The following is a 23990-nucleotide window of genomic DNA, read 5'->3' as shown; positions in this document are numbered from 1 at the left end:
TACTCTTTGCCAATTACTGATTCTGAATGAAAACCTGAATTAACAGGACTCCTCCAGGCCCAGGGGACCTGACCCCAGTGAAAACTCACTCTTTTAGATCTTTCTTCACCTTTTCAAGAGGAGTCTGCCCCTGAGCCATTAGTGGACAGACTTCCTGACGCCTGACTTTTCTGAGCCTCCCTGGGGTACCCCACACCCCGAGACACATTCCAGGCTTTCAGAAATACACATGAGAAGATTCATGTGCCAAACAGGTAGTGGCCAGCAACTCCAACATTCTCATCAAAATTAGGTTTTAAGTCTCCAAGCGGGTCAGATGGGATGTGTTTGTTACACTGAAATTTTCAGGCCCACCATTTCTTTAACGCCTATCGCCCTTCCACTGCAAAGACTGGACGCTCACAGGCTAGAGCCCACACGCACGGCTAGGAGGAGAGACGGTGTAACCGAAAAGCATTCCTGCGAGTCCTTACTGTTTCACGAAAGCTTCGTAGACCCCACTGTCTCCAGCCACAGACTCATCAGACACGGCAGCCGACACGCAGGCAGTCTTCTCCCCGAGCAGCTGCATCACTCGTCTTTTTGGTAATGATTTTTCCACATCTAGGGAGGGGAGAGTGATCGCACTAATTAGGATTTATTATTAGGAAAAGTTAAGTATAAAAATACACACATGGTTTGGTTATGAGAAATGCAAAGAATTTGCATCTGAGAATCGAAGATGTTACTACTGGAGTCAACAGATGGGGCCCGTTCAAGGCACCACGTTACAGAGGTCCCTGGGATGCCGGTTATATATTTGAAGGAAAGGGACACATGACATACATTCCCATCCATCTCTTGCCTCTCTCTGTTAGGGATTCACTGCAGTTATCTGCTCGGCTGCAAGGAGCGAGCTGCGTCCCTCAACTATTAAAGATATTTCTCTAAGAGACAGCATCTCGCTACTCAATGGCAAGAAAGGTTTCCGCCTCTTTTGCTCTCTCCTTCTCTCCACACGCCATATCCTACATCTCCTGTGCTACCACGCTAACAGAAGGTAAAGAAAAAGAAAAGTCTTTGACTTATAGAATTTCTCACCAGCTAATACCATTAGGAAAAAAAACAACTTTGTGCTACTGAATCTTTAGCACCACTACCACTTAACTTTTATCTCTAACTCATATTCATACACTGCATCCTGCAGTGAGCAAGGAGCATTCATTGAAACCTGCGAGCCCGAACCCGTGTAATAAGCAGCGAGCCTGCGGAGTTCTTTCATCCTCCAGCGAGTGAGCAGGGATCAGGATTGGTATGCATTTCGCCCCCCTTCTGAGTCGTGACTTTACATCTTGTTAAGATGTTTAAGTTTTAAGACTTCAGATTACAGGATTGATTGCTGCATTTTCCCTTTTATTTCTGGCAGTGGGAATGCTTTCTCCTTGATGATGAAGTGCCTCTCCCCGCCCACCCCCCTTTGTGAGGGGTGAAGGTGATGACATGATTTATTGATTACCCCCAGGAATACCCACGGCGGCTGAAATTGACTTTGACAATGACAGAGACTGACTGGAAGGACGTCATAGTCATTCCAACGTGGTCTCTGTCCTCCAGCGGGGACTGGCGCCGGAGAGCGGGATGTGCATAAAGGAAGTTGACTTTGCCTGCGGAAGACTCCAGAGTGCTGAGGGAGACCAGCGGCGTCTCGACCCTGGGCCACCCGCCCCCACGTGGAGGTCAGACACACTCGAATGGACCGAGTGCTGGTGATCTGACCTGAAGAGGATTAGTCTTTACGGTTAAATACATGCTTTTAGTTGTTTTCACACATGGCGCTCAATACTCTTTCCAAATAAAGCTCTCGGATAGCATTCCTTTAGGGTGACTTTTTAACAGCAGCTCTCTAATACAAGAAGCGTTTGAAAGGTAAAAGCTCTAGATGCAAGCTTTGGAGTCACTGGGCTCTGGGCAGACTTCCCAGGCACAGCAGCAGACCCGTGGCAGGAACAAGGCTAGAGCCAGGCAAAGAGGCCCAGGGACCCAGTGGGATCAGGCCCTGGGCGACGCTGGCGCTGGTCTCCCCATTCTCCAGCAGCCGGCCTCACTGACTGGCCCCTCCAAATTGACTGAACATTGAGAAGGGGTTGCTAGAGAACACTCCAAATACACGAAGAGTGAAAACAGCTTTGACACGTTCAAGATCCTTCAAGTCCAGAGCACAGAAGCATGGCACAGAAAACACTACACTTTCTTCTCTTGCTGCTTCTTTTGTACTTCCATAAATTTCAGTGGTCTGAGGGAGGAACCAGGCTTAGTGCAGTCTGTACTGTTGATCCGCATACATAGTGCTAATTACATGAACTCAGTACTGAGTGCCAGGCACAGTTAGAGGCTTTCGCTGTGTGCCGGCATCCATCCTCCAGTACCCTGCGAGGTAGAGACACCATCATTCCCATTTTGCAGATAAGAAACAACAAGGCTGATGGGGCGCCTGGGTGGCACAGCGGTTAAAGCGTCTGCCTTTGGCTCAGGGCGTGATCCCGGTGTTACGGGATCGAGCCCCACATCAGGCTCCTCCTCTATAAGCCTGTTTCTTCCTCTCCTACTCCCCCTGCTTGTGTTCCCTCTCTCACTGGCTGTCTCTATCTCTGTTGAATAAATAAATAAAATATTAAAAAAAAAAAAAAAGAAACAACAAGGCTGAGAGCCTGGGTAATGTGCTCGTGCTAGCTAGAACCAAGGTAAGGGTGCAGGCTTGCCTGGCTCCAGGGGCAGAGAGCACCACCCGGCCCCACACACAGCACTGCTTCCTGGGGGCAGAAGGGAGGCCCCACTGCTGGTTTCTGCTCGCCTGGAGCCACTAAGCAAATATCACCCCTCTGCTTATTTTCTCTGACGTTGATGGTTTTGTTGACACGTCACTTGTAGCTATGGCCTCTTCCGGGCAGTACCACACAGACCACACAAATGTCTCCCGTGTCCTCCAGGCCACTGGCAGGCGGGGTTTCAGGCTTCAGTACTGGAAACCACACACACACGGTAGATTTGTCTATCTCTTTAAACATCGAAATTGGCCAGTCAGTTAAGACTTAGAATTCTCCGGACCAGAGATACAAAATAAGAAGGCTTCTCAGAGCAGCAGGGAAATACTTCTGAAGAGGCCTGGCCTCTTCTGTGCTGTGGACACACAGCGACATGCGCAGATCTGAACGGGGCTCCTGGGGACCAGCCTTGGAGCTATTATCTCACATTTCGTTTCAGGCTACCCCCAAAACAGACCATCATCCTCAGACCACAGCTACAGTCAGCTGCCAGCAAGGGTACCACCTTGTTCTCTTTACAACCACATCGAATATACTGAAAGCTTCTGCCTTGCAAAGGGATACAGATATTAAGAAAAAGAGAAAACGAAACGCGCCCTCTGCTTCTGTGTCTGCGTACAAAGGCAGCAGGGAGAGCTCCACGGGCTACACGCTTTCCTGGGCTGCAACTTGTAAGGCGGCCAGAAGATGGCAGGATAACACTACTACATAGGAACCGGCTTCTCCAGACTCACTTCAGGCAGAATGGGAGAGGCTGGCATGAAACAAAAATTGTATTTATATAGAATTCCCTGAGCAATCTAAACATTGAACCCTGGTACTAATTAGCTGGTATGCTAATTGCCTTGGTTTTAATCTGTTTTAGGCCAACTTTTAAAAGAAAGCCCTCTTCTTTTGCCTTGCTATTTCAGAGCCCGAGTCTATGTGGAAGTATGAAGCATGGTCACAAGATATGTCCCCAGTCAGCTGCCACTGTACAGAGGGTTTCTGGACAACAGGACAGACACTTCATGATTAAATCTATGAAGCAGCGAAGGCGATTTTTATCTGATAAAGAAAAAAGTGTGCAGTCCAGGAACATCAATAAAAACTCCTTCTCAAATGAAGCCAAAATGAATAAGCAGTGCGGGGGGGGGGGGGGGAAGCACAATTGGTCTCTGTGGAAAAGTAGCCCTCCTACCATTCTTCTTAAAATAATGAAGAGGGAGGAGCTGAAAACAAGGGTTTTCGCTCACCTGTAGTTCCTTCATACAGAGGCTCCGGGGCACACTCGCCGAGGTCTTTATCCTCTGAGAGAGACTGGGACACTCCTCCTGAATGAGAATCCAGCAAGATCTGACTTTCGCCGAGGCTGATGTCTGAAAAATGGCTACTCAATTCACAGTCTTCGAAGTCGGCAGTGAACCGATGGAGAGGGACGTCGTGAGCAGACATGGGGAACGTGCCTTCTAGAACCAAGGGAGAGCCGGGAGGGGACAAGGAGGAGAGGGAGGACCGTGAGGACAGGGACGTCACAGACTTGGGGGCCTCAGTCCGGGGGGGAGTGTGGCCCGTGGCTGCGGCTGCCGCCCCACAGGGACCGCTCTGGCCGGGCTGGCTGGGGGACTTGACCACTTCGTTTTCATGGATGGTGGTGATGGGTCCAGAAGGAACGTAGCCGCCTTTCTCCTGCAGAAGGAGGTCCAGTTTGCACTGATAATCCGTGTCCACCTGGTCGCTCTGACTGGTGTAATAGAGCTCTCCGGAACTGAGCGAGCTGAGCGAGCCTCTGCTGGAAGTGTTCAGAGACCCCCGGCTGGAGGCCAGGGAGCCCAGGCTGCTCCCGGACGACATGGACAGAGTGCTGGCCGAGAGGCTGAGAGGAGAAGAGCACTCGCTGTGAAAACGGGTATGATACAGAAAACCCAAGCGCTGTGCCCACTGCCTCCTCTGGACCCCGAAGGGAAGGAACCCAGGGGCGTCAAACAGCACGATGACTGGGGATGAGAGGGTGGGGCGGGACCTGCTATTACGACACCACCTATTGACTGTCATGTTGACTCGTGAACACTTTCACCTGCCTCTCTCTACACAGCAATTCTATTCTGACTAAAGATCGAGTCCCTTTTGCAAAAACAAAAACAAAAAAAGTGATGAATACCTACTGATCGATCTACCCGCACGGATACCCAGCAGCAAGTACACGATCTAATAATATGGGAGGGAAAATAGTGTGAACAGTACAGAGTGTCAGTGCGGTTACTACGGCTAAAGAACAAAGCTTGTAATTCTGAGAGAGCAAAGGCGAGCTTACGAAGACAAAGAGGTCTCACCCAGGCCCCGTCTCCCTCAGGGTGTGCGACTGAAGGAGTGGACACATAGCTAACTATTTTAAGGCAAATCTTTCCTCCTCCTCCCTTCTTAAAAGAAAGGGTGATCTGGAGAAATGTGTCATTTCCTATGTATTCATAGCTAAAGTATATAAACTATATTTTCTTCCCAAAATATCTTCTGCTGATGACCTTGGGGTTCATGAAAAAAAAAATCCATGCAATTTTAAATTCGATCATCCAAGTTTTAATTGTACGAGCATAACTATTTTATTTACTTTTAAATAGTTGAAAATAAAGAGAAAAGTAATCCAGGATGCAGCAAAACACGACTGAATGCAGTCAAGAAAAACTTCGCCCTCAAGAACCAAGCAGGCTTACCTTTTGAGTTGTGAATGCAAATAAGTAGTTAATTTAGTAGCTTCTTCAAGTTTCTGTAGGAGCTCTTTCCTTTGCTCTTCCAATTTCAATCTAGAAAAAAGAAATAAATGAATTTATTTCCACGTAATTACAATAAAGCACAGAAACTGAAGGAAAAGATTATTATACAAACATTACATACCATGAGGGGGAAACCCAAATGAATGGACAGGAGGGAAAACAGAACCACCGCCAAGCAGCAAAGTGGGCTCGACTGCATAGCCACACTAAGCGAAGAGGGACATCTATCCCAAAACAACATTACTGAGAATTTTAAAAATTTCGGTATTCTAAAATTTTTTTAAATGGGTTTAAAAAAACAAAACAAAACCCTTGTGCTCTCATGAGGTAGGGAAAGACAGCGAGCAGGAAAACAACAAACCACTGACAAAGATTACAGAATCCTTCTACAGGCCTGGGCTTTGGGCTTAAGTTACTAAAACGCCTGACAGGAGTAACAGAGAACCGTGAAAGACCATCCCAAGTGCTGGAATTGACAAGGACTCTTCCAATCTGATTTTCAGTGACAAAAATTCCAATCTTACTTTGATGAGAATTTCAGCGATTAAGAAACAAATTAGTCCATATTGCCAGTGTGAGCTCATTTGGGCTTAACGGTTTCAACAAGGAAAAAACACAAAAGTAATTTCTCTCCCTACTATATAGCACATCTCATTGCCCGCACCGATTATTGTGAAATTTCATCCACATTCAACCAAGTTTTTAAAGAAATTTTGAGTATTGGGGAACTGTGTATGTGAGTAAGTCATTAAAAAATATATCAAGCCTACGGTCTCTGTCCTCTGAAGGTCTTTAGACATCCCCGGAACGAGGCCATCCAGAGTGGTCAAGGACTGCAGAATGGGACCCAGAAAACCACCGTGGTTTCTGATGGATTTGCTGCGACTAATCGTGTGTCCTTAAACAAGTCACTCAGTCAAGGGTCCCAGCTTTCTCATCTGCAAATCGGCGATTAAAATCCTACTGTGTCTGTCTGCTAAAGCTGTTAAAGGGATCAAATGGAGTGCTGTGCGTGAGAGTGCTCTGCAGACATCAAAACAAACCTTCCCTGTTCAAAGCCTCAGCATGCCTTACAAGGTGGGGAGAGAAAAATTAGCTATTTTTCTTTGGAGAAAAATAAAATTTCCCTAATTTCTAACCTCTTTGAAATGTATGTTTTAGGCAGTAAGGAACCATGCCCGTATTTTATTTATAGCTATCTATTCTTTGATGTGTCACCAACACATTTTCATCGTATGTTAAAATAAAAAAAGCACTTCTTGTCATTTTTGTTTAGTACTTCAAAGCCTGATAAATTCTTAATTCCCAGCTTTCAAAGGTGTATTTTGACAAGGAGTACAGTCCCTATTTTTTTAATCTCTTAAATATAAACAAAAACTCAACATGGAAAAAATTAATACAATTTAGATTAACTGAATTAGAAGGCAAAGGTCTGGAGAAAGCCCCCAAATCTACTAAAATCCATGTCTTCTGAAACAGGAGAAACATTTTTGAAGTAAGTTTTAACACTAAATACTGCACAAACAAATGAAGGCTTTTCTGGTGTATTAAGGAGGCTTCGGTATGGCATTAGTGTGTTTCATGCTGACATTTAAAATCCAAAGCCTTCCCCGTCTTGGTCACAAGCGATGGGCCCCATTCTGTCCTCCTCCAGCCGACTGCTAGGGCCCTTTTATGGCTTCGAACTGCTGAGACCAGCTTCTTCCTGTTCTTGTCTGCTTGCTCCCCAATTACGTCCTAAGCGCCTGGAAGGCAAGCACCAGCTCCTTCTCCCTCTTCTGCCCAGGCTGCCTGAAAAGCCTGAAGCCCCTCCCAGCACTCCCTCGTGGCTGGTGGCCATGTCTCTAGATAGCCCCTTTACCGGGAGAAGAATAATGAAGGCACTCAGGAGCCCTACCGGTGGGGTGGCCATCTTCGGTCAAGCACCCCATTCCCATCTCTGATGGAATCACAGAAGCCAGAAGTCTTCCCCAGATTCCAGGTGTCCTTTGTATGAAGCGTCCTCCCCAACTTTCTCTGGACCAGGGATTAGAAGAAATTGCTCGGGTTATCAGCCCCTTCAAGAGGGTGCACCCCCATCTCTCCAAGCTTTTTCCACGGTGAGAAAGGATCTTCTCAACCTGGCCCCTAGAAGATTCCTCTCCTGCTGGTCCTACTGATCCACGCTATCCATTCCTCTGCTCTTTGCAAGACAAGGGCAGCGCCTTCACACTGTCCTCTCTCTGCCCTTGTGCCCTGAGAGAGAGAAGCACCTGCCTGGTTTCTCCTAATGAAGACCACCCAGAACTTTCCACCTAGGGAAAATGTCATGTCATCTATTGAAGTAAGAAGGTCCTTTTCTGTTAAAAAATAAATGACACTCATACCCCCAACCTACTGGCTTTAAAATTTTTTCAGAATCTGAGACAGAAACATTCATCTAATTAAGGATCAATTGAGACATCTTGGCAAGAAGTAAGACAAAACTCTCAAGATCTGAGAAAATAAGGAGTAATGTTAAGATCTGATTATCAGTTACAGAAAAGCACAGAGGTTTTGGAATTTCAGTAGCTGTATGGAGAGAACATGGAAGATGTGTGGAAAGTCCCACACAGCATGACATTTTTCATTTGAGAGCCATCTGTCTTTGCCGATGGTCCCCCACGGGGAGCATCTCCCTCTTCCCGAGGTGCTGTACGACCCAGGGTGGGAGCTTCGTCACTGCATTCAAGCGCTCAGCCCGGGTGCAGGGCGGTGCTGGCGGCACACGGCTGGGGACTCTGGGGTCAAGCACACTGGCTGAAATTCAGGTGAGCTTCGCTCCTTCAGAGACTGACATTCAGTACTGCCTCAGAATCCTGCCTGAGGCCACCCCTGAAATAATGAGAAACCCGCCATGTAAATGGAAACGGGACAATTTGGGCGAATGCAGAAGTGGTTTCTCCGGCAGTTGGGCAGGTGCCGAGAGGAAACTGCAGGATTTAGTACTGGTGAAGCACAATTTGTTTCATGATGAAACAAAGTTTTACACAGTGAATCTTATTTCCGAGAAGTTATCTCCTGACACGACCTGCTTGAGCACTGAGGAAGTAGCTGTTCACAGAGGTGTTCTCTTGCTTTCTAAGGCACCCTGCTTCAGTTCAATAGTAACAATAAACAGAACAGAAACACTGTATCCACACGAGGCAGGAAGAAATAATGAAGAACAAGAAAAGGTGAGAGTCAGGGGCGGGGGGGGGGGGGCAAAGTAAAACCACTGACAGGAACACCACCACCCAAAGCCAGACCATCTGTGTCTACTCGGAAAATAAAGGACTCCGCACCCTTTGGCAGGTAGCTCTGCTCTTTTGGACACGTGGGATGCTGGGTTTGCATCCAAGGACAGCAGTGAGGAAGCTTTAAGTTGCTCAAGCAAGAAAGTATTCATCCCCTTAACCTCATACTACAACATAATGACAGAGATCTGGCTTCTGGCCACCAACATATGACAGATATAAAACACAATTATATACATGTCCCTTTTTGCTAACATCCAGTTGTGGGAGACAGGGGCATGCCGGTATCATAAGGTAGAGGGACATTCAGACTGCTTGCTTATTCCCCATCTGAGACAAACCCCATGGCTGCCTCTCACCAAGTATATAATTATTTTATATAAGTATTTCATAGCTCCTTTTCCCGATGGGTTCAAACATACTATTTCTGCTGGAACTTGGACAGTTATTACGCACAAACCAAAGTATAAAAGCCAGAGTCTAGGCACTTAGGAACAAACTCGATTTTTGACGTTACTTCATCAGTCATTTTTGAAACTCTAGCCCTGATAAAAAGACAAGACGCCAGCCTGTAAAAGCTGATTGAAACAAACACACACCTGTTTTCTCTCTCCCAGAACAACTCTCGAACCTGTTTCTAGGCCCTTCCCAGATTCGCACACTACAGAGAACAGCTGACACGCACTCAGCGCATTACACACGTATGATGAGGTAACAGTGAGTGTGACACAAGTTGCAACTGTCCTTGCTGCTTCATACATGTGGGCCACACAAAAGCTACTCATTTCGTCATAGTTACTGGTGATTGTCAAACTTTTATCCTACAAATTTAAGTTCTGTAAACACAGACATGACATCAAGGTGATTCAGGAAAACAACGGAATTCTGTCTTCTCTCCCTTACTTTTTGTTCCTTCTGGTCTGTGTTGGGTGGCTCGTCCCCCTGGCCAGCCTTGCTCACACCTGCCTTAAGAGTGAGCCTGCAGCCGGCACCGTGAGACAAAGATGTTAGAGCAGGCGGGCCAGGTGGGCGATGAGAATGCTTTCAGAGGGTAAAGGAATGTAAGCTACAGAGGCTTCCCCTTTGGACTCTTGTGCCCGCTTCGGACAGCTGCGGAGCTATGGCTATGCGTTACCTTGATCACCAGTTTCAAACTCACAAAAGTCAACTCTCCCCAGATGACTGAGCTCAGGGTAGGCAAGTCTCCCTGCTAACACCTAACCAGGAATGTCCGAGGTTTTTCTGCCTACTGCTCCCCCCACCGCACTTCAAAGATTGGATTATGGCTGGGTGTTTTAAACTTATTTCTGGTCACTTGAAATTATATGGATGGGACCTTCCTTCCTGTCATCCTGGGACAGGCACTGCACCTGGATTGCTGGCCTACAGGATGGATGGATGTGCAGGGCTCTGAGAGGGCTGCACGGGCTGTGGCTGGAACGGGAGTGGAACCATATCCGCGGGCGAGGCTGGGACCCAGGGCTCCCTCACACATGTCTCCGTCGCAAACTGACACCCAGACGTTCCCCTGCTTGACCCTGCAGCTGATCTGCTTACAGAACTGGATTTCTTAGATTAAATGATCAGTTCAAAGCTTCCCTCGGAAAGATCAGAAAACTGCGTCAGGTGTTTCCCTTTACATTTTCACCTGCTTCGAGGGAGGGGCTCAACTGACAAACAAAATCCCAGGGAACATTTTGTGACCTGTTAAGATATCAAAGAGATCAAGTTGTCTTCTCCTTGTGAAATGAAAAGCAATAAACTTTTGCATTCTTGTGAGTCATAAACCCCAGAGTAGGAAGCTGCCGGCGCTGTAACAGTGCAGATAATCTTTCTTATCAGAGTGCCATAGTTTACAGCCATTGTTATCAGACTCAGTCAGTGACGGACTGCATTCCTGGTTTTATGTCAACATTCCTTACTTATTCTATATCTGCCACAGGCATTTTTGCGTTCCTAACAAACAGAACTGACACTGCAGGCTACGAGGAGGGTGTGCTCTATTGCTCTATGGAGAGAAAGTCCCTTTGTGCCGGTTCTCCGTCCACCGAGAATAGATGCGGTGGAGATTTCCAGAGACCCGGGGGACCCGGCATTCAGGCACAGCTCAGACACACGCACCAGTCTGATGCGTCCTTGTCCCGGGGCGGGGGGGAGGGGTGCAAACGAACCTTTCGGCCAGGGCTCGGCTCAGCGGACCCCTCACGGACAGCAGCTCCTCTTCCAGCCGCTGCCTCTCGGCTTCCAGGCGCTCCAGCTCGTCTTGCGAGCGCTTCTGCGGCGTGACGAACTGAAGCTCTTTCAGGAGCTCTTCCTTCTCATTGATCAGCATCAGCTTCTCCTTCTCGATATCCAGCGCCCCGGGCCACGTCTCACTGTCCAGTTTCGACAGTTCAATTTTTAAGTTGGCCATACTAAAAATAAAGCGGTAAGAGAGGGGTGCGCATACTTAGGACTCTCAAGAAAGGAGAACACAAACCAGGCTAAGCTGGGGGGCTGGATGCCGTCCGGACTTTACTCAGGGGTGACTGGCCCCTGGAGGCAGGAGAAGAGCGGCAGCCCCGCCCTCTGGTCCCAGGGCCCAACTTGACACCTGTCTCTCGTCCGCTGCCTTTTCCCTCACCTTTCCAACACCAGCAAGCACACCGGTCTGAAAAAAGAGCGAAAGTCAAAGTACACTGAAGCTTAAAAAGCAGAGAGCTCTGGGAGCCGCGGGTGCCCGCCCCGATGTGTGACTGCCTATACAGGGTGACAGGAGGGATCCCTGGACGGCTTCTGTTTTATTTTTTTTTTCAATTTTTTAATAAAGATTTATTTATTAGAGAGAGAGAGAGAGAGAGAGAGAACAAGCAGGGGTAACAGCAGGCAGAGGGAGAGGGAGAAGCAGGCTCCCTGCTAAGCAGAGAGCCTGATGCGGGGCTTGATACCAGGACCCTGAGATCATGACCTGAGCCAGAGGCAGATGCTCAACCAACTGAGCCCCCCACATGCCCCCAGAGGGTTTCCATTAAAAAAAAACAAAGGTAAATGCTGTCTGATGGGACATTATTATAGATTTTGTTCCTCTGGGTAAAGACGCTGTCCCCCAGTAAAATGGTAGTCCCCAGGGTTGGATGGGCAGCAACTGGGATATCAGCCAGTCAGGGAAGGACGAGGGGAGAAGAGGGAGCAGTGGTTCGGCCAACCCGTATTACCACAAAGTCAATCCAGCAGGCTCCATGTTGCCAAGGAAAAGGGAGCAGTCCTGCCCTCCTGGGCCTCCTCCACCTAGCTGTGCGCTGTGAAATTGGGGTCTACACCATTTACCGAGCACTCACTGAGCCAGCCCTGTACACGTGACTGCATTTGACCTGGATGTCCGCTGTCCACAGGAGCCGTCCGGGAGCAGGCGGCACCCGGCACGCCTTCCCTGGCACGGCCGGCAGCTAACACGGCTCTGGCGGTGACAGCAGGTGCCAGAGCTTGGGGGACAGGGATGGGAAGATGGGATGAGGAAGAGGCAATGCCAGCAGAGGGGAACGTCACCGGCTGCATAATTTTGCCTGACCTCACATTCTACCATGTCTCAACCTTCCTGCTGAACAGTAAAGTTAACTTCTGATGGCATGAGAACGTTCTGACACCCCCCTCCACCCGAAATCAAACAACTTGCTCCGGGGCACAGTGAGGACTATCGGGATGGTTCACAAGGCAAACGGCACATGGCTGTTTTGGCCATCGGCAGCACATTAAGGCAAATTATGAACACAACTGATGCTGGCACAGGGAATCTATAATCCTATATAAAAAAAAATTGGATGATTCCTGTGGATACTGTTACAGCACATACCAGAATATGAAAAATAGATAGAAAGAGGGCATTTTATTTTCCTTTTTAATGGAAAAAGTTGTAGAAGGAAAGAAAAAAAGGTAAAATAATGTTATAGGGCAAAGATGGAAGTATATCCACATTTTTGTGCCATAGTTTCTTGCTTCAGTTAAACAAAAAATTGCCCTCTCTCACTGGCACGGTGCATACAATGTGTTTCTGATTTCCACCCAGCGCCCGCACTTATGATAGATGTAATATCAGCTGTTGTTCGGGCAGAACCACAAAACCATACACAACTGTCTCGATGTGCTAGAAAATTAATCATCAAAATGCTAAATAAGCATGATATCATTAGCTTCATTAAGCACATAAAACAAAGGCTGGAGGAGAGAACAGGTTTCGGGGAAATACAATCCGCCTCTTTACTTACTCAGAATTGAGGAAGAAAAGCATTTTCAACATATTCATAAACCCTCGAGATTTACCTTCTCATCAGCATTGCTAGGAACTTTAAAATAAAACCCCAAATGAGAACAGGACAGCAATGCAACCAAATGGGAAAGAACCAGTGTCTTAGTTTTGATGTGATGGAATTAACAACTAAACTGGGAGCGACAACGTAATGCAGGAAAGTAAGGCATCTATGACTTGTGTGACCAGGCATTAGGTGAGTTTGGGATTTTATTTGGAAAGGGTACAACCAAATCTGGGGAACAAGATACGATGAAGGTTTCCAGGTACACCCAGGAAGAAAAATGCTGTGTAAGCTCCAGATGGAATAAACTGTTAGCAGCCCGAGTAAAGCAAAAGCTCAAGCTGATCCAAGGGAAGTCAAGGTGACCCCAACAAACCCAGGGGCATGAGGCCTGGTTCTCCAAAATTAATTCTGAGTTGTGGCCATTCTTCAGAATGCCAGACACAGGTCCTGGGCTTTGTTTACAGCAGGACCCAGCAGTTGTGGCTGCTATTGGGTTGGTATGCTCGTAGTCAGAGGCCCACAAACAGCATCCACCAAGGCTTCCACATCCCTGGGCCACGATACCACAAAGCAGTCCTCAATGCTTACAGTGGGCAAGGTATTAGCCTGGGCTCTGAGAAGCAGCCAAAAAAGTATACAAAATTTTTCAGAACCTCAAGAAATGTATAATCCACCCAGGAAAACTTACAGGCATTGAAATTAGCTGAGTGAAATGTTCTTCAGAGAAACTAAGTGACTTGCTCAAGCACGCATGGTTAGTAATTTGTAGAACAAAGCTTACGGTTTTTTTTTTTTTTTAGGCATCAAAGAACCAAGTGATATTAGTAACAGAGGCTACAAAGAGGCAAATATTGTATTTAGGCAAATCAAATAATTGCTTTGTTAAAGCCAGATAACCTCCAAGAACTTAAGCTAATTACTTTTTAAATAATCTGCATCACCAATAACAATGGGTGTACTTCATTATCTATCTGATGGTCTTATGATAGCAAACTATGACATTCTAGCAGGTTCTCAGCTGAGTTTTCCATGTTCTCGAGGAGGAACATGATAAATTTCTCTGTCGCCTATAGGGTGGTATTGCAGGTTTTTCCCCCAGTGTCTTCCTAAGTAATAAAGCAATCTCATTTTTAAACTCTAAAAAAGGAAAATAATGAAATCAAATAGATCAGGATGACCCTCCCCCTCAAAATGAAGAAGGTGTCCGTATTATGAAATCAAGTTAAGCCTGTTTACTGGATGAGGGGGGAGAAGTCTCCTGAGCCTTCCCCAAGCAGAGTCACAAGGTGAGGAAAAGAAAGCACAGGGTTCTAAGGGTCTAGAGGATAAAGGAGGGAAATAAGAATCTCTCCTCCTTTGCCCTGAAGTCAGCTGCCAGAACAGATACCTCAGCATCTTCAAGGACATTGGCGGGAAGTCTTCCCCTCAAAGCAAAGGAATTACAGCTATTTACCTTAGAGGTCCTCGGCCACTATCAAGTCCTGTACCCGAGCCACTGTGTCATGATTCTACCTGAGAACCCAATCTTCCAACTTCTACTTGTAAGTGCTGGACAAGCTCAAAGCTGCTTTCTTCCAGAAGGGAAGGGGGCAATTTCATGCCTACACTTCTCATTAATTCTCCCTGTCCTTCAGCTGTGCGGGGAAACAACGAGCTGAGAGTTGGGGGGGGGGGGGTCTGCAACTCTTACATCTAAAAACCCTCAAGAGTAGCCTTGGTTAGAGGCGTTGGGGAGCACCCAGCAGATGTCACTATAGGAGTAAAGATTAATTCTGGGAAAGAAGATACTGCTTGAGCCCGCTGACCACCGAACACGCAATAGCTCCCCGTTCTTACCTTCTTTTGGCTTCTTCATACTGTAGGCTCAGCCGGACCTTTTCAGCTAAATTTGATCTACTTCTCACTCCAATCTGGTAAAAAACAAAAGGGAAAAAAGTCAATTAACTCTGCTAATGAATGAAGGTAAACTGCTTTTGTTTCTAGGAAGCCCAAGTAATTGGAAAACTAAAGAAGATGGTCTTGAAATTGGGAACACTAGTTTAAAAAGGCACTTACTTTCTAGTCTCAGTAGGGGCAAAGCATTTCCTTTTAATTCAAGCTTGTCTGTTTTTCAAAGACTTTAACATCATTTTCTTCACACATTAAATTCAAGATAAAGAGTATTATGTCAATGTCTCTGGTATCTCAGAGTTTACGAAGGGTGTACAGGTCAATAAAATTTATGAACTGAAACTAATTTCCTCATCTCCATGAGCCCAAATTTCCATCATTTAGCTTCCAAATGCAAAAAACATAAACTAAATTAACTTCAAAAACTAACTTTTCAAACAGGTAAGTCCTACTGTTGATCTGTACCCGTTTCATTTTCATAGCACAGAATTCAAAGAAGCAAAAGAGAATATGAAAACAACTGGGAATGGACTAGAAAAGTTAAGTATCTGCTAAATGGCATCCCAAAAAGGAGAATGCAAAGCCACATTAAATATTTTTAAATGCTGGGCACAAACCACAAATTAAACATTTTAATAGAAACAACCTTTGATCTACAAACAAATTTTTGTTAGTTTTTAAAGGCATAATTTTTTGTTTCTCATTAGCCTCAATGTTTAATTGAAAAGATCTAAATTTCAAAGACCTTAAATATAATAGGAAAAACTTAAGTTCTCATGCATCTCTACCCTTTCCATAACGTCTCCGAATAAATATGGTCTGAGAAAGTTTGAACCAAGCTGTTCATATGGACAGATCCTGATAAGCCTGGCACGTAGACAGAAAAGATAAGGCTCCGATTTTTTAAAAACCAGTCTCAGAGCAAGAAATATTGAACCCACATAGCTGCAATGCAAACCACGTCGCTAGCTCCTGTCCCACTTGCCGCCCATCCATAATTCGGGGCCACTGAGGATGGTGCTAGGGCCAAGCCTGCCACTCGGGTAACTTACATCTGCAGAAGTGCTTGTCTGTGACCCGGCGTCAAGGGTCTGTGTGGAGAGCGATAAACGGGAGTTTATAGAACCGGATGTCAAGTCTGGCTCGGAGGTGCCAATGTTCCGACCCGAATGGAACCGCTCCTGCAACTTAGCAAGACTCTGTTTGGGAGACAGAAAGTCCTGCATAGAGCTTAACACATAAGACACAAAGCTTCCGCGGCACAGAAATTGGAACTGAAAGATGCGATCTTCACAGGAAAAAAACGACTTTATGTTGACAGGTACTTACCGCTTTAAATTACTGAAAAAAGAAGACCAGGATATAACTTTGCACACACACACACGTGACCCTGGAAGTATGTGAGATCATAACAAATGGGTTCTCTTACCTTCCCCAAGACAGCCTGGGAATGATTCACGCTGTGCATAATGGTATCTTTATATGTAACACATGCATTTCTTGCTTTTTAAAAATTTCATTGAAAAGAGCTCTATTTTAAAAAGGCTCATTTTAAGTACTCACTTCATGCAGCAGACATTATGGAAATATGGAATATACCTACAATGCAAACTCACTACAGATCTAGCAAGAAAACTTCCTACTTAGCAGACTTCTGTAATTATGCCCCTCTCACTTCTGGATGGAACCCAAGGGATTATGTGCTCCCACTAACGTCAAAGATGAGGAGACCGAGGGCCAGGAGTCACAGTCCTGGCGGCTGATCCGAGCCCGTCGTTACGCCGACTGCATGGTACTGCCAGAGGGATAACGTCTGGTTTTCTAAAGTGAATGGGCCTGCTGTCGGCACCCACACTTAATAAACTGAGCTTACTTTGTTGTATTGAATTTTTTGAAGATTTTATTTATTTATTTGACAGAGAGAGAGGGAGCACAAGCAGAGGGATTAGCAGGCAAAGGGGGAGCGAGAAGCGGGCTCCCTGATGAGCAGGAGCCCGACATGGGGCTCGATCCCAGGACCCTGGGATCATGACTGGAACCAAAGGCAGCCACTTAACTGACTGAGCCACCCAGGAGTCCCGAACTGAGTTTACTTTAAAGAGAGGATGTGAGCAAGTGAAAGTATTATAAAGGAGAAAGGTCTTAGCTACACTGCTACCAACCCTCCCCCCTCAGAAAACACTAACAAAAATGGTAAGAAACTCATTATTACTAACTTTAAGGAAAGCCAGGATTTAATCCTAATAATTACAATTCTTAGGATAAAAAATGAGAACTGTCCCCCCCAAATTAGAAATATCAGAGATCTGACCTGTGCCTTTTACCTAACCTTTACTTTCTTTCAAAGGAATATTCATGCAAAATGTATATAACAAGAGGGATAAAACTCAAGCAGTCACATCAATAACAGACTACAGAAAAGAACAAAGAAAACTGTTAGTGACTTCGGGCAAGTCCTTTCTATTTTTTCATCAATACAGTGAAAAGATTAGTATTTTTCAAATCCGTCTGTGATGACCGTGCACCTCATCAGTTTAGTAGGTCATGACTAGCATGTTTTTCGATGAAAAAGAACAGACTAGAAAATCAATTCAGATCACGTTGCTAGTATTAAGAGTATTAAGAAATAAGTATTAAGAAATATGGTGTGTGTGTGTCCAAACATAAAGACATTTGTATGTGCCTGGGTTCTCATTAGAATAGATCTCCTACACAGGTCATGGTCAAAGAGCTCTGAAGGTCACAGAAGCTCTACTGCTGATTGCCGTATCTACTAATTAATTGTTTTATATATACTTTAGTAATTGAAAAGGAATCTAATCTTTTAATTTAATCTGGCCTGTGTATAAATCCAAATTTCTTCTTTACGGAAACAATCAAAGATAACCTAAAATTGCTGAATTATAAAGTTCCAACGTAAATTTGCTCAATTTCTATTAACTTTTCCCAAAGGACCCATGATGTGCATTTTAGGAATTACTGATTTAATCATCAGGATCATGGTGGAACAAAATAAAAATACATCCAAATAGAGTTTTCTACGTTTCACATATATATTTAAAAACATATTCTGGAGCAAGACTGCCTAGATTTGAACCAAAGCCCTACCACTTCTGAGCTATGTGACTTTAAGGATTAAATTACTAATTTTTGTGTACTGCAATTTCCTGTAAGTGACGATAATATGTGCCCATCTCCAGGGTTGTTGTCAGAATTAAATGGACTACAAGGCAAGGAGAAGATGGCCCAGCACACGGTCAATGCTTATAAGGATTTATTCTTAATAATATTATCTTTTCTATTTGATCTCTTCTTGCAAGTTATTTCAAAATTCCCTAAATGCAAAATTATAGGTGTTTAAGAATATGTACCTATATTCAATTGACATTTTGAAAACAGACACGAAGTCGCTGAATATAGTATTTAAAGGTAGAGTTTCTACCAAGAATGCAAACACTGCCACTGGCTCTAACATTTTCCCAAAGACACAGGCTAAATCCTTACTCAGAGGGCCAAATATCTGAAATACAAAGAATTCTCAGACCTTGTGATAAATATGGAATGGAGGGAAGGTAAGAGGGGGAAGAGACATACTCTTCAAAAAAAAAAAAATAAATAAAAACAACACGAATGTACCTACTGAATATAGATATTTAAAAAGCAGGATATTGATCACTGAATGTTTTTTTTTTTTTTTTTTTAACACATAAGGCTGAATCACTGGGAGCTAAGGCCCCTGGGCTGAGAACCGTACAGGTGTAACAAGGGGATCTTCTCCCATTAGCAGTTTTCCTAGGATGACTAGAGGGGTATCCTGCAGCTGGGTCAACACTCCGTCTCTAGACACCACCTCAGAATCATGTGGGGTGGCCAAAAGCTCTTCTAAGCTCCTCATGTACCCTCCGCGACCTCCTCGAGGCATATATCCTCGATGACAGGTAACACGCCCTTTACGCACCCTGGGCTGAGGATCGCCGTTTAGACAACCCTGCTTATCCGAGCTCCACACGAAGTTTCGGTGAGTTGCAGGGTGCACCAAAATGCTAATCTCATATGGGCTCCAGGACCCACCACCTCCTGTCTCAAAGACCACCCAAGGCCTGCCTTCAAATAAGCATATCAGAGCCCTGGAACCCACCTGTTTACCTCCAACGCAGCCTGTGGCCTCAGTGCCTAAAACAAAGTCTGTCTGAATGAGGCAGTATGAGAAAGGGCCATCTAGACTCTGACGGAGAGCTTCTGCCTCAAGGAGAGTTTCTGGGGCCCCAGAGGGTAGGCAGCTGACTTAACAAAATGTTTCACAACATACCTGCATCAGATCTTGCTTTTCTTTTTCTCCTGAGCTAATAGCCTTTCTGATAGATTTCAGTTCAGTTAGAATGGCTTTGGCTTCACTAAGTTCATAGCCACTCTGGCCTCCAGACATTTTTTTATCTATTCTGTTAGAAAAAAAAGAAAAGAGAAAAAAAGTCAAAGAGTGTTGACAGAGTACAAGTTAAGCAAACAGTCTAGAAACTGGGTTTTGGATTGTCGGAGCTGCCTGATGAGCCTGCTACTTGCCTCCCACGTACTGGTATGACCCTTTCAAGCGGACTGTTCCTCCCTGCTTTCTCTTCCAGCCACATCTAGCTCACACTCCCCTCACCCACCTCCAGCCCTGCCCGTTTCTCATCATTTTCAGGCTCAGCCATTTCGTCTTCAGTTGGTTTGGTGACCCCACCATGGGCCGAATTCAAAACTCCTCCTGCTGAGCCCGACCTCCACCGTGAGAAAGGTTAAGGCCACGGGGAAAGGATTTAGCAGGTCAGAAGCACCAATAAACCGGACAACTACAGGAAGTACGGATTCCTCACTGTTGCCTGATGTTGCATAGGCCCTAATGTCTGTGTTAAACCAAGCCCAGTGCCTGCGGGCTGACGGGCCTTTCGGAAATGCAAGTGATTATTATTCATGCTAGTGAGTAGCCTACAATATTTGGATTGTGTGGTTAGTTTCTTGTTTCTTTTAAAACATATGAAAAGTACTTGTTCTGTTTTTAGGACAGTTAGGAGTCAAGATTAGAACTGCTTGCCTCGCTGTCAAGTTCAAATCTAGGAATAAGGCAGAAGGGCGGATGTGTTCATCTGTCAACTAACACTGAATAAAAAGCTCTTCAAGGAGCTCATTTATCGCGCCCCCCAGATCTGCTCACCAAATGTTACAGTTCACACGGTCATCCTATGTCTGAGGATTTCAAGTGACCTAATGCTTTCTGCTTAGAAGGACCCAACCAAATTTCCTAATTCTTAAAAAACAAAACAAAACAAAACAAAAAAAGTGGTGTAACAGTGTCCTCACTCCCACTCTCTTGGTTCTCTCCAACCACAGACGCTGCCCAGGACTCATTCTGAATACAACTGGGTTCCCTTGAAGAACATACGGCTACGCCTCTGCCCCATCAGCCAACAACTCTCATTCCTGGACATATTCTTAGTCTTATCCACAGAGAAATGGCACCTATGAAGCCACGGAGAACTGGCTCTGAGCTCATTTGGTTTAAAACATTTAATGATTTATATTTATTTCAATGTGAGGGGCATAATCTGGAAACAAAAACAAAAACAAAAAACAACCCACCAACCCAAACAAAGTTTACTCAAGCAAGAACAGTTGGCAGATAACATATTTCCCCAAGTACTATTTTAGCAAACATTTTATTGCTACTGAACAACGTTTTAACGTAAGAAAATAAAAGGAATTTCATCATAAGGTTATTTGATAATAAAAGTACAACTAACGAAGTCACTGAAAAAGCAGGTATGAGCGCACGAACACACGGTGTTTAGGGCGGGAGGGACCCTAGGAATCTGCTCGTCACACTTCCTCTAAGTGAAAAAGCAAGACCAGAAGGTTTACGCAACTTTAGCCCCTAAACTGCATAAACACTTCACTAGTAGAGGGACAATCCTCAAAATGACAGATTCGGGCTCAGGGCTCTTATGACTCTTACACTTGGAATATTTGATAAAAAACACAGGCAGTACTTTGAATATTGGTTAATCCCATTTATTTGGAAAGGAATTTAACAGTGGAATTGTTGGCTCCCTTAAGTATTATATCTACCAACCTAGTTGAGGCAAAAGGCTTATTTTAATTAAAAAAAAAAATCTGTGCGATTTCAGGAAATAGCTATGAACACAGGACTCTCAAACTATGGCAAAGTGAATTTCTAAAGCCCAAGTGATTTCTTCCTATTTGTGGAAAACCTTCAGAATCTAACAGTTAAAACAAATCTTTAAGTCAGAAATCAGCTTTAACATCTGAAAACAAAAAAAGTAGGTAAGCTGTTCTCAGAAATCAACTTTAACGCTTAAAAATAAAGACTGCTCATTTACATTTCAGAGAGCTTTAGAACTAGATAATAACGTCCTGGCTGCCCACTGCTCAGTCGGGTGCTAAAGAGTGACAAGGTCAACGCAGTGCCCACCCCCCCCCCACCCCACCCCACCCCCACTGGGGAGCCCTTCTGGTCTTTCTCTCAGACTTCCGTCTCCTCTGAGCACCTGTTTTCCTCTAACTATTGCTTTTCCCTTTATCTCCATGTTTCTCCTTTCCTCCTCAACTCTTCATCTCCCACCTTTTCTCTCTTTTTTGACCCTAACTGACCATAAGATAAAGTCAAACAAAATCAAACAAAATATCAGCACTATTTGCTGATTTTTAAATCAAAGTACTGTGCTTTTTATTCTTAATTTGAGAAATAAAATTTTATATTTTTCCTCAAAAACATTTTTTTTAAGTTTGTTTTGGGGCGGTGGGTTCTGAGTACCGTATTATTAATTTCCCCTATATCTTGGTCTCCTCTGAAAGAGAAGAGATTCCCATTTGCATGCTTTCCCTCGAGAATATGTGCCCCCCCCCCCGCCCCGCCCCGGCCGAGCCAAATTTCACAGGCTAGGTATACATTTTTGGCTGGCTGAGTGTTTCACTTCTCATTTTCCACTTCTGAATGAACGCCGAAAGTGGCAAAGTAGAAATGTCTTCCTGGTGATATCTGTCTACACATAAGCTACGCGACGGCCCAGGCCAAAGTCAACTATGGGACCACAGACGGAAATGAATAATGCAGAGAGTAAAACTGCATTCATTCATCCAGCATAAACTCTTGTACTCAGTAAAATGAAAGCCTGAGTTCAAATTACATTATAGCTCCAGATTTGGCAAAAAGAGTCCATTCTACCTCAAATAAATGAAAAGTTACAAAAGCCTGCAGTAGGATTCTATTTAAATCTTTTCCTGAAATATATTTTCTGTCAAAACCCCAAGGAAAAGTCCCTTTACAGTATCAGGAATGCGGTTTCCTGAAAAGTATGGTCTCTGGGTTCAATTATTATTCAATGTTCTAGTAGAATGGTGGTTAACACTTGAATGGAAACAGCTTTATTTTGTCTATAGTCAGGATCAACAAGAGAGGTCTCTCTGATGTTAGATATCCTATCTTTTCTGCTCTCGGTTCAAGGGATTAGAATCATTGCAAGAGAATGCCTGAATTTCTACAACAAATGTCTATTGTTTTCTTGTGGAATGTTATTGACAGATTCTTAAACATGCCTTGGATTCCTATAAAAATTGCTTGCAAGCAAACTGCTTTAAAACAATACAGCACTGTTATATCAATATAACAAAAACAGCGAGTTTGGCTAACCTTTAATCCCGGGTGGTGACATGAGTTACAATTTCATGTGCCTTAAAAATGTTTAACGTGTAGCTAAACATGTTGCAGGGCTCTTCAAAGTTTGTCTTCTCTCTCAGCTCCCACCACAGAGCCTCCTTTATGCTGATGGGCAATTACTAAGTATCACACTGATGTCGTTCTAGGTCTGCTCAGTTCTTCAGGGGAGCTCTGCAGCCGGCTGAGGTGCTTAGAACACAGCCCTACTTGAGAACTACCTGGAGATCGCACAAAATGTGCCTAGATGGAGACTAAAACAGGTATTTTTTTAAAAAAGTTCCTCAGATTATTCTAATATGCAGTCAGGTTTGAGAACCACTAGGACGGGAGCATCCGAAAGAATAAAATGGTTATGATTACACGAGGTGAGTGGGAAAAAAGAAGATTGAGCCATAAGACCCAGATCTGAAATCAGTCATATGACGGATGGTCAAGAGTCGTGACTGGTGTCCCGAGCTGTTAATTCGTCGCGCAAACACACAGAAGCACCAGCTTACGTTTGTCTGGCCAACACACACACAGATCTTTAAAAAGGGGTAATGCCTTGCTGCCTTGGATTGCTACAGAGGGAGACTGGGGGAAGAACACGCAGGCGATCGGGAACTCTCTATAAACACTGCACCGCAGCTGGCACAGAGCTCCGCACACACAGTTGAATTCCTTTTGAGGGATAATGCAAAGGCATAATGCCTTCAATCCTCTCTGTGGTCATGTGGTTATGAAAACCATCAACTTCTTGCCTCACACCAGAGACCTTGCGGTAGGGATCGTGAGGGTTGAAAAGTCCGGTGTGCCTGTCAGGGTTTAGCTGGGCAGAGCCTCATCAGCTGGGAGAACGGTGGCTTCCAGGGGCTGGGAACCGGACAGGAGATTCCAGAATCTGCTCCCCTCAGTTGTCTACATCTTCCTTAGCCTGGCCCAGTCTAGAGTTAGGCCAGTGGCCCATCAGACTTGACTACAGAACTGGAAAGGACAGAAGGAACTCGGGAAATGAGGAACCCACTCAAGCTTCTCTGCTGACCTGACTCGCTCCCTGAGATCGGCCCCAGTTAGGTGGTGCCTGGGGCTGACAAAGGGGTGGTGAGATGCCTCCACCCCAGGGCTCGGGGCAGCTCACACTGTCCAGCGCGAGAGCTGAACATGGAGATGCTCCCTCCCTGCGTCTATTCCCTTAGCGCGTACCTCAAGCTTAGAGCAGGCAGGCAGGTGCCCCAGGACACAAAGAGAAGGTTCTCACTGGTTTCTCTGACTCTCCGATGATTCATAAAACTTCAGACCTTTTCAAAGTATATAGA

At 45.1% G+C, this 23990-nt stretch overlaps 1 protein-coding gene across 3 annotated transcripts in view; it reads right to left on the bottom strand.

The window, feature by feature from the left end:
* WWC2 (WW and C2 domain containing 2) overlaps nt 1-23990 on the bottom strand; it is a 200383-nt gene that overhangs the window by 44994 nt on the left and 131399 nt on the right. For all 3 annotated transcript variants that reach the window (XM_045785842.2, XM_045785844.2, XM_045785843.2), the window contains exons 6-12: nt 19294-19423; nt 16037-16183; nt 14931-15004; nt 10977-11219; nt 5492-5581; nt 4037-4656; nt 474-603 (exon numbers count right to left, since the gene is read on the bottom strand). In XM_045785842.2, the coding sequence (XP_045641798.2) occupies nt 474-603; nt 4037-4656; nt 5492-5581; nt 10977-11219; nt 14931-15004; nt 16037-16183; nt 19294-19423 (1434 nt within the window). The remainder of the gene's footprint in view (nt 1-473; nt 604-4036; nt 4657-5491; nt 5582-10976; nt 11220-14930; nt 15005-16036; nt 16184-19293; nt 19424-23990) is intronic.

This window comes from Ursus americanus, chromosome 27 (genome assembly GCF_024610735.1).
Source record: "Ursus americanus isolate L20-20 chromosome 27, mUrsAme1.1.p, whole genome shotgun sequence".
NCBI lineage: Eukaryota > Metazoa > Chordata > Mammalia > Carnivora > Ursidae > Ursus > Ursus americanus.
The sequence above is the reverse complement of the archived record's forward strand: the minus strand, read 5'-3'. Positions and strand labels throughout refer to the sequence as shown.